The 13,772-nt window shown below is 34.1% G+C and overlaps 1 protein-coding gene across 5 annotated transcripts; it reads right to left on the reverse strand.

Annotated features, from left to right (window-relative positions):
- Positions 1-214: 214 nt before the first annotated feature.
- Positions 215-13,571, reverse strand: CCDC90B (coiled-coil domain containing 90B). 5 transcript variants are annotated; one of them, XM_039848188.1, is made up of 9 exons: positions 13,277-13,571; positions 11,248-11,367; positions 10,010-10,113; positions 6,865-6,966; positions 6,157-6,198; positions 5,987-6,058; positions 5,847-5,900; positions 4,408-4,522; positions 215-433 (listed from the first exon to the last, which is right to left on the reverse strand). In XM_039848188.1, exons 1-9 carry the CDS (start codon positions 13,338-13,340, stop codon positions 378-380), a joined length of 729 nt encoding a protein of 242 aa, XP_039704122.1. In that variant the 5' UTR covers positions 13,341-13,571; the 3' UTR covers positions 215-377. The 5 variants fall into 5 exon arrangements, with proteins under 5 accessions (XP_039704122.1, XP_039704121.1, XP_039704123.1 ...); XM_039848187.1 differs by lacking the exon at positions 13,277-13,571 and adding an exon at positions 13,039-13,270; XM_039848189.1 differs by lacking the exon at positions 13,277-13,571 and adding an exon at positions 13,039-13,270 and having other exon boundaries at positions 5,839-5,900.
- Positions 13,572-13,772: the final 201 nt, after the last annotated feature.

Genomic DNA, 13,772 nt, shown 5'->3' on the forward strand with positions numbered 1-13,772 from the left:
TAGTTATCAGGGAAGTTGAATACAATAACAAAGTATGTAGGTAGCAGATACCAAGGAACTTTTATATGATTTACACAGTTGTTCAAGCAAGCAGAAGAAAACTCTAGTTCAGCTTTCAAAAGGTTAAAGACAAAAGTCCCGTCTATATCAAACTAATCAAGTTTTGATGGCAGCTTTTCAACATAATAAAAACACATAAAAAAGACAAAATACATCTCATTGTAAAACATTTCTTTTTAATCCATATGTACTTGGAATAATCTTGTTGTATTAAAGTTTTGCTGCAACTTTCAATGCTCAAAGCAAATTTATCCTGGTGCAGTGTTCTAAGAAGTCAATAGCAGCAGCAGTAGGAGCATAATGTAGTCATTTCACTGCTATTTCCAGAGTCTATAAAATCCCAATGCTATTGCCAGGCAAGTAAACACCGAGGCTGTGAAAAGAAGAAACCATGTTACAGGTCATGTATTTGTGATTATTTTGCAGAGACAAACACGATGATATCACCTTCAATTTAAATGAAGAGCAAAAAAACAGGAAATCCAACCAATTTTCTATTTTAGGTTTTTCATTTCCTAGAAAATTAAGCTAAAGATAAAGAATATCCTTTAGGGCAGGATTAATACCAATTCTTCTTAAAAGCTTCCTATATTTTAAACCAGATAAGGATAACGATAATTTAAAATGTAGGTCATATGTCAGTTAGAATATAAACAATCTTTAAAATCATTATTAACATTAGCATTATTAACTGACTAAACAATTATGAACTCTAATTTCAGATATTGTAAGTGAAAAACTTATCTACATTAAAAAATTATGCAGCTAAGCTTGTAAAATAGACATAATCCATGAGAAAATTTTAATTGACTTTTTTAATACATTTCAATATAATTTTTCTTATAATTACTAAAATTTATAAATAAAAATGAAATTTTAATGAAAACCTTTAAAAAAAATATCATTGAGTTAGGAGAAAAGATAGAACAAGCATCAGGCTTCCTTAACAGTTAATATGCCACCTGCTCTTTGTTACATCAGTCTGGACAGAAAACCTTCCTGTTCTCATTAGGAGGCTCAATCTGGGTGATGCTTTTAGGGACTCCCTGGTTTCTAGTTTATTTAAACAGTCATGGCTTTTAAAATAGAGAATCTGAGACAACAGGCAAACTTCTTTGACCAAAGACACAAGAAACAGCCTTTCAGAGTAAAGCTATCCTAATTTTAATGTATACATTTAATTACACATTATCTCATTTTATCCCACTACTTACTGAAACTTAGTTTATGACATCGCTTCCTTAATTTTAACTAGGTCTAAGACACATTAAGGAAGCAGGACATTTGAGGATAAAGAATACTGAGTTTCTTGACTTGGTCAACTATATATTCCCCCATATGGTCAAGTCACTGTTGACCATGTTCCAGGCTGTGTGCTGGGCAATTATGTACATTACCTTAACCATAATTAAAACCCTATGAGGTTGGTGATATTATTCCCATTGTATAGATGAGAAACAAACCCAAATTTATGTACCTGACTCCAAAGTTGTTTAAAAAAAAACAAAAAAACCATTGTTATCCTTATTTATCCCTTGTCACCTGAAGGACTCGATCTGTCAATTTTTTTTTGAGCCACTAAGTGCTGTCTAGGTGGTTATATTCTTTGCTAACCCATATAGCTGATAAATTGTCTTAGACTACTAAATAAATGAGTACTTTATTGTGAGGAAGAGGTATTTCATTCTTTTATTAGAATACACAACACAATGGTTACTGTATTTGTTTATTTTATTTCTGCTGTCACCTGTTACTTCTCATTGCTGTCATTGTGCCACCCCAAACTGCTTTCAAATTTATCTTCTATGGCCTGTCTAGAACACTTCCTATATATTTAAATTGCTCAAGTGAGCACATGCCCGATACATCTTAAGTACTCTGTTTGACTGTATTATTATTTATCAGCCCAGAACAGAATCAGACACAATAACTGTATAATTAAATGTAAACTGCCATTATCTTACAGCTCTTGCCTCCTTGGCAACAACGACTGGGTCAAAGGGTGGTATCTAACCCAAGATGGGCCATTCAGATCTCTTTCCTGGGATTTTCTGAATTGGAACTAAGGAATGGGGTAATTTTTCTTGGTTGGTAAAACTGGAATAATGAGTCTGAAAGCTACTGGTGGCCGTGTTTCTAATTCAAGGTGGAAGCTGGTATAAGAAAATGAGGCAGATATTCAGAGACAAGATACAGAGTAAGCTGTGATTCCAGTTAACCCAGGGGTCAAGCTATACTTCTACCCTTCCATAATTCAATTCATAGGCCAATAAATTCCCCTTTATGCCTAATTTAGTTCAGTTGGAAGCATGATAACTTGAAACAGAGCCTTGACTGATACATGCTAGGAAACCAAATCACCGAAATGATTAAGATCTGTAGTTTCATAAGGATTTCTTCTCTAAGGGAAATGCAAGATCTTTAAAGCTAGGGCTTTATTAATATTTTTTCCTGTGCTCATGATTGAATTTAGTATGTGAACCTCAGATAAGTGGAGAATTACTGTCTTACTGGCAGTATATCAGATATTATAGGACCCAAGGATCTACTCATGACATTAACTTCCTACCTGCTGAGAGTGTGGGATTCAGATTTCCTAAAAGGCTACCAGTAACTAGAGCAGTAATCATATATTTGGAGGATAAGGAAGGAGAAAGAAAATGCCTTTAGAACTGTTTGTTGCAAATTCTCAATGAAAAAAAGAAAAGGAAGATAACTTTGGAAAGGTATTTTTCTAAACAATGACTTGCTAATTTCTTTTGCCACTGCCATTAAGTCTATTAGAGGCAGACTTGGACATATCCACTACTGAATGAAAGCTTTCTGAAGACCATCACCATCTTCAAACTAAGGATAAAAAAAGCTTTTTATTTTTAATTAAGATATTGATTCTTTAGGTAAATATTGTAGAGGAAGCTGAGTGGAATTTAAAGCTCTCCCTAACCTGGGCTGCTATTCTGAAAGTGAGAACAAACACTCCAGACTACGCTGTTTGGAAATTTCCCCTGAGCATTATCACTAATTTCCAGTTCCAGAGACTTTGCTAGAATAGAGGTTTTTCAAAACTTTTTTTTAACCTTAGGACCCTTTCTTCAAATGAATCTTTGGCAGAAGTCCAATATTTTGAAAATAAGCTGAGCCATTAAGTTTAAAAGATAAAGGGGGTGTGCAATGCTGAGGGCTGGGGCTCTATCTTGACTCCTACTGCCATCTCTACATAATTAGTGGCTGCCCCTAACCACTGATGGTATAAACTGGCAATTTTATTTTGGACAATTCAATAATATGACAAATTTTAAATGTGCTTATCTTTTTGACCCAAAAGTTTAGATGTGCTTAGCAATTTATTATACTAGCACGAGGGCACAAAGAGGTAAGTAGGTAGGTATGTGAGTGTGTACGTGTGTGTTTACTCAAACACAAACATATATATGGCCATTCAGTGCAATATAGTTTTAATAATGAAAAACTGGAAGCAGAATGTCTGTCAGAGGTTTAAATAAACAAATGATGGCAATTTCATGCAATGGAATGCTATGCTGCCTAATAAAAGATGTCTATTGATGTGGATATTCAAGATGGTTAAATTTTTAAAAATTATAGTCTGTATAATATCTATTTAAAAAATCTGTAATGTTTATATAAAGAAGAAAAAGCCTAGGAAGATATATGCTACTAATAGTAAATATCGATGGGGAAGAAGTGGAAGACTTTCACTTTTACTATATTATTTTTGAATTACATGAACAATTTTTAATGAAAATAGACTATTTATAAAAAAGAAAAAAGTACAACTTGACTAGGGCATTTTTTCAACCCTCTTGGGTGCTCTGTAATTGGGTCAGGTCACTTAGTACTCAGGAGCTCAGTATAGGATAAATAATGTTTGGGTGATATCTGTGCTTGGTCAGTTGGATTCAAGGTAGCAAGCAATTTCCCCCACTTTTGCTTGCTATGATTTCTAATGGCCTATATCTATTTTAGTTATCTTTCCCTGTAGGTCCACTCAAGTTCTTATGGAAAGCACAGCTATAAAAATACTATTTTTATTTTCTTCATTGTGGAATATCCAGTTATCTTTGCATCATTTTGTACTTGTATTTATTTCTTTAATATCCATACACTTTTCCTATTAGTAAGTTGCAGAGCTGCCTGTTAAACTTATAAAGTTGTTGCTTTTCAAACTTAGATTCTTCATGCACTGCAGAGGACCAAGCAATAAAGGGGAACCTGTTCTAGCACCTCCATTTTTCTTCTGTGTTGGCCATAGTTACTTTGGGAGGTATGAGCTGACAGATCTGAAAATCAAATGACAGTAATTCCTTTCACTGACAAACACAGCCTTACCTGCAAGATAACGAATTGTCTCAAGTTTGTTAGATTCCATTAGTGTTTTTAAAGAAGCAATTTCAGTGTCAATTTTATTACTGGTCTCTGAAATAGTACTTTTGGTTTTGGCATCCTATAGTAAAAAGGATAAATAAGACAGTTATTTTGTTCTTATGTATTATGGACAAAATATTTACATTAAAACCTTTATACTTATGGGCAAATTATATATTACAAAAAACTGGGGAAACACAGTAAAAACACTTTGATATGTATTTAAAAAAACATTATGTGAGCATTACAAACCAACAAAAACATTCCTTCTTTTTTGATATTTGGAGGTCATTTCTTAGGATTATCACATTTTGGGCAATTTCTAGTAAAAGCCTTATAGTAAGATATTTGAGACCTAACTATATAAGAGGTTAAACCAAGAAGAAAAAATTTTAGTCACAGAACTATCACTTTATGTATATAAAGTCCTTAAGATATAAGAGTTAAAAGTTTATATTTTGCAAAAAAAAAAAAAAAAACAACCTGATTTATAATATGAACTGGCATCAATATTAAACGGCAGAAAAGCTTGTTGGGTAACAATGAATACTATGTGTATAGGAGCTAAGAGGAAGAGAGAAAGAAGATGGTACTCAGAAATTAGCTGTGAGAATTTTTTTATTTTCTTAGCTCCTTTATATTGCCAAAAAAGTAAGAGATTAATGAGAAAGACAAATGGGACCTTCCCTTCTATTTAATTATTAGAAGAAGTGCTGTCTCTTTTGTTAGAATGTAGACAAAACGGCTTTTAACTTTTAAGGACTAGGCTGAGCCAGAAAGGTGGGTTTTACTCAAGCTATAAAGATTAATGATTACAATTTAGGATTACTGAGCTGACCAGTAGTTATAAGTATAGGGTTTAAAATCCAGGTTCATATCCCAGCTCTAACACATATTAGCTGTCTGACCGTAAACTCCCTGTGCTTCATATTTTAAATTGGTAAAATGGGAATAAGACTGCGGGCCTCACAGAGGCTGACAGAATTAATTAATAGAAGTAAAAGCAAGTAAAACAGTATCTGACACATAATAAGCTCTCAAATATTTACTATCTTTTAAAATTTAAATATAATTATTTAATTGAATCTAGGCACTCATTTAAATACTAATTGTAACTCCTTATTTTTTAAAAACTAGTTCTTGTTAATATAAAAATAATTTAGTTAAAAAGAAAGTATGCTACCTGGAAAGCTTCATTCTGACTCATAGGTCACAACTGAGGTGCTACCATCCACGTCGTGGCAGCTTTCCCCAAGTACTGGTTAACTATAATAGCTATGAGGAAATAAGGAATCCTACAGGTCTAGTTCTTTAAAGTCCAAACTTGTAAAATGATACACATAAAAGCAGTTATACAAAGCAAGAGAGCTGTGCAAAAGAGAAATTTTTACATACCAGCTTACCTTTTTGGTAAATTCTGTGCTTGCTTCCATAAGTTTCTTTTCTTGATCTGTAAACTAAAGGATATGATGCATCAGGAGCTTAACAAAAAAAGACTAAATGTAATCAAAAAGGAATAAATAATCATTTAAAAGAACATTACCATATCTGTTACTCTGCTCCTTTCTAGGTTGATGTCCAGTTTATTATCTGCTCTGATTCGACTGGTTTCATTCTTTAAAGGAAATAAAAATATTTAAAAAGTGATCTTGTAATAAATATTTGTCCTGAAATTAATAAAATATTCTGAAATGGAAAAAAAGTTTCACTTACTATTAGTTGTTGCTTAACATGTTCTAATTCAGTTTTCATTTTCTAGGTATAAGAAAGATCACACATAATTGGCATTAAACCAAAGCCCATATTATGATTTATTCATAAAATCTTAAAACCCTGGATTAGCAAAAACTGGACAATCTATGGATTTCTAATACAGAATTTGATTAAAAATAAAGACAAAAAAAGAATAGTTCATCACATTCAGAAAACAATTCTTATGAACCAAACATTAGAAAATGTATGTTTTAGTATTCTACCTTTTTAAATGATTGATATTCTAAATTTAAAAATATTTAAGCTAGTGGATAATGAAATTCTGAATGAATTACAAAAATACATTTTTCTCTTAAGTGATAAAAGTAATTAGTGCAGAATTAAATAAAATGGAAAATACCACATTACTTTCAGCTCAGAACATTATACTATGAGCTATGCTACAATTTTATAAAATATATAGAGCTCGGAGATTTTCCTTTTTATGTAACTTTTATACATATAAGATACAATTCTTATTTAGTATGCAAGAAACTGCTTTATACATAGAAACATTAGGTATGGTTAAACATAGTATATTTTTATCTAAAAACTTGTACATAACTATTTAATAACCACAGAAAATTATCATTTGGTCTATTATTCACCAAGTAGGCTACTTATAAAATCAGTTATTTTATTAGTAATGAATTGAAACTTGTATATCACCTCATTCTCTGCTCTCAGATTTGCAAATTCACTTTTCTCTAGGATGACCATGTCTTTCCTGATGGAATCCAAATGAGCCATTAGCTGTTGTACTGTTATTTCCTAGAAAACAAAATAATATAACCTAGAGATCTATGGAAGCCATCCCCTTACATGGAATTGTTTTCATGAAACTTAAAAGTTTCTTATCATGCTATAAAATATAATGTTGCACAGCTAAGTAAAAAACAGGACAAAAATGTATGAAACCTACATATATGAAATATCAAAATTGAAAGGAACAGGATATTAAAGGAAGAAAGTGTTTCTCAGTGAAGAGAAATAAATGTCTGTTAATGAAAGAATCCCCCCATATGCTTACTTAACACCTAGAAGAGAGAGACAGAGAGACAGTGTGTGTATTTTTTAATGCCTCCATAGAAGGGGCTTTGTTATCTTTTTTATTACTTTAACTTTGAAAGATTTTCTACCATTGGAAAATTCCAGGGTACTGGATAAGACTCAGAAGTCAGGTAGTAAAAACAAAATAGAAGTATGGTTTAGATAACTACTTCCTGTGGGCATAACATAATTAGTATTAAATTCCTGGTTATCTTTCCTTTGTAAAAGAAAAGGTGGCCCCTGATATATTTATAAGCTTTGCTAGGGAGGGACATTTTTGTAGACATGTTTTAATGCAGCCTTACAAAGAAAATATAACTTTTTTACACTAAAATTCTTATAATTAGGTAGCTTGTTGACTCATCATTTATCCTTCTTTACCAAAAGAAAAAGCAAATGAGTGTAAACTTGAAAAGGATCCTCTATAACAGGGTTTATAAATAAAACAAGTCCAAACAAGAACAGGATTACTAGTGGAATTCCCATTTTTTGTCACAGTTTGTGGCCAGGAATGTGCTGTTGGGGTTATAGGCCTCCACTGATCGATATGGCCTAGAAAGATTATTTCAAAAACTCACTTGACTTTTAGAAAACAGAAGGTATAACAGTTCCAGACGCATGACCAAGAAATGACTCAGTCTTCAAAGAGTCTGGAATACACAATCTTCTCCAATAACAACTCTCGGATGGCGCAGTAACATGGAGTAGAGGTTAAAAATGTGAATTCTAGAGTCAGGCTGCCTGAGTTTGAATACAAATGCTGCCATTCACTGTGAGACTTTGGGCAAGTTATTTAACTTCTTTGACATCATTAGTAAAATGGAAATAATAACAGTACCTATACCTTATAGAGTTGTTTTGAGAATTAAATGAGATAGTGCAAGTAGTTTTTACTTTGTACAATAGACATCCCTGAGTCTTATACCTTCCTTAACCCTCATCTTTATTATTGGAGATAGGGGTTCATTTTCTTTTATGCAGTTCTGTTTGAAATATTCATGAGAATTAGTTCAGAAGGCATACAGAAGTAGCTCTGTGGGTTGTCACTCCTGTTCACCCAAAATGTCATTTTGAAGGCGTTCTAAGACATTAAATATGTTATCTTTATTTAAATATTTAATAAAATGTTATTAGTGAGACTACATGGAGAATAGTTGAAAATTTAATTACAGATTTCTTGTGGAGTCTGAACTCGAGAATAAAGAGTTGTACTGTGATCCTAATAGCCTATTCTTATCTTACTTTCCTTCTTTATGACTCAAAAAGGCTTACAAAACAGCACAGTTTTTGAAGGTATCCAGCTTCAAAAACTTTCAGTGGGAATCTATTAAAAGTGCTCATTGTTAACTATTGTGGGAGCCCCCAGAAAATATGAACCAACTTGACTTAATATGGCCCTTCTTGAAGTGATCAAATACAAAGCTTGTTTGATAGCCTTGAGCCTCAGCCCCACCTTTCATGACATCTTTGTGCCTTATTCTGTCCCGGAGGTTGGGTCAGCATGAGGATTAAATCGGCTCAAGGATGGAATGAGATTTTACTTTACACACCAGTAATAAAAAAAAAAAAAAGTTAACAGTAATATTCCTACATCCAATCCTACTTTTTTAATGTGTGATTAAATGGTCCTAGCAAGATAAAAATTTCTCAAACCACAGTTTTAATTCACTGATTATATTATAGGTAAATGTAAAAGTCTTCTTTAAGAGTAGATTACTTTATTAAAAATGTTAGTAGCTCCATCAACTTTTGGATAGCTCAGAGGTCTGGGAGAATTAAATGACTGGCTTTTTCTTTAGTGAACTTAGTATGTTATTCTGAATAAGCTAAAATAATGCAAACACAAATTTATAGGTAAGTTAAAACTCAGGGTGGAATGCTTTTAATTCTAAATGTCTAATTGGAGATTATTGTAAAAATCTTTAAAAAGCTTTCGATCCTTCATGACCTTTAATAAAGTTTTACATAAAAGCTTCTAATTTTATTTAAGAAAGAAATCTTAATTTCTCTCTGTTGTGAAATGTTTATCTGAGGAAGGAAGCCTAAATGTGAAACTTAAAAAATATAACCAGAGAAAGAAAACATATTCTTAAACATAGTGAATTAATTCATGATGACAGACTATGAACAATCCACGGTTAAGCTCATTGAGCTAATTCTATCCTTTATATAAAATTGCTTTTCATCCATTGCACCAATGACAATTCTTGCAAATTACTCAACCTCTCTGATCATCTCTTGGTAAATGGCATTATTTGACTTAAAGGATGTGTGTATCCAGTCAAATTAAAGCATCTTAGCCAGGTGATTTATGAAGTCCTTCCCAGCCATATAAATCCCTCCAGCTTTCTAAGTGTGAAAATTAAGCAGAATATACAATATACACATGACTTCAGTAAAATATTTTTATTACATAGAAGGGTTAGCTCTTCTACTGTGGTGGGCTTTCAACAGGGAAAACATTGTTTCACTAACAATCTACCACCATCTTGATTCAAATAATATAATTATCTCACACAATGAAAGATTTAACAAAATTTCATTCTCTGTGTTACCATAACTGTTATGACTGTTCTAACTTCTTAATCTCTCTGGATACTGACTTTATACTAAAGGGTTTTTTTGTTTGTCTGTTTTGGGTTCCTTTAGACAGAACAAAAAGGAAGGTGCGGGGTGTTTGGGTGGTGAGTAGGTACACAGAAATGCAATTATAAAAAAGACTGGCTAATGAAACTGTCAGAAGTGATGGAAATGAAAATCTTACCTGTTGAGCTTGAGTGACCATCTCCTTATAAATAGTATCCAAGCTGACATGTGATAAAGTGCTTAATGCTGATACAATTGTTTCTGCTTGTGCTTTGTCAAATCCTGTGGGCAGCAAACAGGTATTAATCTTTTTGAAAATGTACACATCCTTTTCAGAATAGACAACTGGAATAACTTCCCTTATAAATTGTTTTACTCTTTAAAAAAATGTTTACAATTAAAAATTTGACAGATAATGCTAAATTACTTTCTGAAAGCACTCAATAATTTTAATTCTCACTGATCCATTTCCCCAGTCTACATCAACACTGGATATTACTAGTCTTTATTTTTGAGTGTATAACTGTTATAAAAAATGGTACTGCATTGTTATTTTACTTTGTACTTAAAATTTCCAGTTCTATGTTCAAGCATCTTTACTGGTTATTTATAGTTATTTTTTGTGTGCTGTTTATAGCCTTTGCCCATTTTTCTATAAAATTGGTTAACTGTTTCTTATTCATATGAGCTTTGTATATTAAAGCAATAGGTTCACTGTCATGTGTGTTGCTAACATTTTTAACTTTATGGATATCCTTTGCTATATAGATTTAAATATTCTGTAGTCACATCTGTCAGTCTTTCATTGCTTTTGAGTTTTACATCTTACTTGCTCTAAAAATCTAAAAATATTATATTCTAGTTATTTTTTTAGTTTTTCCTTTTCAGTTTCTTTTTTTTTTACATTTAGTTTTTAATCAATCTGGAATTTATTTTTCAGTAAGGGGATCTAATATATTTTTTCCAATGGCTAGTCAGTTATCATATCTCATTTATTAAATAGATCTTCCTTTCCATAATCTGTAATGCCATTCTTATCACTTGCTAAATCCATATACATGTGTGTTTCTGAATTATATTCTGCTCTATTAATCAACTTTTCTGTTCCTGTGGTATATAATTTAAATTACTATTTTGATATCTGGTAATTTTTTGTGCTCGCTCTTTTTTTTTACATAATTGGAATCATTCTATATATGTAATTTTATATAATGATTTTTCACTTAACATATCTTGATCATTTCTCATATCAGTAAATATTCTTTGAACAATACCATTTTTATGAACATAAAAATAGTCCACTCTATGGATAGCACTTGTATTTAAATGGTGACCCTTAACTGTTCCTAACGGTGATATTGTCCTGTCTATAGGTAACTTATTAATTTTCTTTCAAGAGGTACCCATGTTTCTCACCATGAGTTTCCAAGTCCTGAACCAATGCATGGGTATCAAAAGTTAATTTCCTTTGTTCTAAAGGAGTTATGTCCACTCGCCTCACATCATATCCTTCCTCGGCTGTGGTGGTTACGAAGTCTGAAAAGAGAAGACAATGCAATGTTTTTTTCTTGTAGTAACTACTGGAAGCCTTATACTTTAGCTTCTAAAGCATATTTTTCCCCATCTATTTATAACACAGTTCCAGCTCTTAGGAATTCTGTAATATCAAGCAAGATAACCTATTCCTCTGAGTCCTTGACTTTATCTGAAAAGTCTCTAACATTATTCTGCATAGCAAACATTATCTTGTTTACTGTTTTGTCTCTCTGAACCAGAATAAAAGCTCCATGAGACCATGGCTGTTTTTCATTACTGTATCTTAGATACATAGAATAATGCTTGGCAAATAGTTGGATCACAGTATTTTATTGTTATCAATGAATTTTGATTTTAAATGCTGGAGCATTTACTGTTGTCAACACTAAAATCCTAGGAAAGTTTTACATTTTTGAAATAAATGTCCTGTTTTGATAAATTCCCAATTTTTAAGGCACAAGGGATGAGCAAAACCAGACATAATTGATGCTTTCATCGACTTTATAGACTAGCAGGCAGGAGACAGATTTTTTCAAAAAATCTTAAACATAAACACAATTCAAATGATGAGAGTTAAGGGGCCACTTAAAGTTTCTCCAAGAACACTCAGATTCGAGTATTAAGATATTATCATTTACTTACGGAGATATATTTTCCAGTATTATACGGATTTCAAAGTTCATTTCCTAAAAATGTTTAATATTTTCATTTGAATATGTAAACAAAGTACATCTCTAAAAGTTTACAAAGATAAGACTGATACTGGGATGACTTCTCAGGGTTCAAAAAATGCTACTTCCTTTTTTTAAAGTTCAGCATATTGTATATGTATGCTAAACACTTAAATATGTAACTAAAGATCATGTGAAGGGCGCTGGCTGCTAAACAGGTGTCTTATAGATGGGAGATCCATAACTGCAGTCTCACTGTGTGAGAAAATTGAAGCAAGGAGCAAAATAGCACAAAATACAGTGGGTACTGGTTAGCTCATTTCACCTGGCACTGAAGATTCAAGGTGAGCACAGAATGCTTAGATTAGTACCAAGTGCTGCGTCTGTGGGCAACCTTAAAAAGTTTAAAAATTGGGAGAAAAGAAATTCTGAAAACGTCCTTCAGAACAAAGTAATATGTCCTCAGGACACAAAGGGTTCCAGCTAGTTCAAAACTTTATTCCAGTGTTCACGTTCTGTTGTTTTTGAATGGCTACGTGATTGCAGACTACTGAAAATTACAGCGAGAACAAAGCGAACCAGACCTTAAATATGCTGCAGTTTGCAAAAACCTGGGCTTGAGGCTCGAACCTAAATAACAGTCTAAATTTGAACAAAGGAAGAAATCGGGACTCCCCAAACTCAGATTACGGGTTGCTCTTGACAGACCTACAAGAGGGAGGGGATTGTCGGCCTCATTTGACAGTAAAAATGAAACAAGGGCTCAAAAAGAAGCCTGGCAGGAAACCCAGGCCTTCAGAGGCTAGCTTTCAGAAGACGAAGGCGGTCCCCCTCGCAGTCCTCGCCCTTCCGAGGGCGACACCCACCAGCAGAGTCTCCAGAGCCAGGTGTGGACTGGGGAGGAGGGCGTGGCACCTTTGTCTCCCGCTCGCCGAAGCAGGCACGAGCATCGCTTCCCTAGAGCGCACTCAGGCATAGGTGACACGGGGCCTTTTCTCACCTCTCTGCACGGCGGGCGAGAAACGCCCGCGGGGGCTTAAGACCCGGCGCCCCCTGCTGCTTTCAAATCCGAGGAGGCACCAAACCCTGCGACTCCACATAGCCCCAGCTTTCCGGTTGGCGCGCGGAAGCAAAAAGCTTGATGAATTACACTCAGGCTTTCGGGAAAGGTAGTTCTAGCACCGCAAGGATGCTGGGAAATGTAGTTTTCGGTCTGTAGCAAAACACGCCTCCAGTACCTGCTGGACCAGCGATTCCGCAAAACAGGGCCTTTTCACAGACGTACCCACAGTTCACCAGCATGATTCAGAGCCACTTCGCTTCGCCCACCGCCCCTTCCCAACCCGTGCACGCTGTTACCGCCCTAAGAAAGCGGGATCTCGTCTGAGAACCTTCCGGCGCTCGCTTCCTGGCAATGAAGTACAGTTCAACAGCAGAGTCAAACTGTCAGCCAGCAGCCTTTGCGCGACTTGGTCGGTGGGAGACAAAGTCACCTTTAGCCGTACGGCAACCTGGGACCCGAAGTCCTCCGACACTGCGCATTTGGGGTGGGCGGTCACGTAGAAACCTTCTGGGAAATGTAGTCCAGAGAACCCCTCATTCTTGCTACTTCATATCCTATAGCTTCGCCCTCTGGTGCCCAGGAGGACCAATTTTAGTTGGTTAAGTCCCTCTGTTCGGGGAAACTGAACTCCTGTTTCTAAGGTAGACTTGATTTTCATCGCTTATCTCTCC

The sequence above is a fragment of the Pteropus medius genome, unplaced genomic scaffold, assembly GCF_902729225.1.
Source record: "Pteropus medius unplaced genomic scaffold, Ma_sr-lr_union100, whole genome shotgun sequence".
NCBI lineage: Eukaryota > Metazoa > Chordata > Mammalia > Chiroptera > Pteropodidae > Pteropus > Pteropus medius.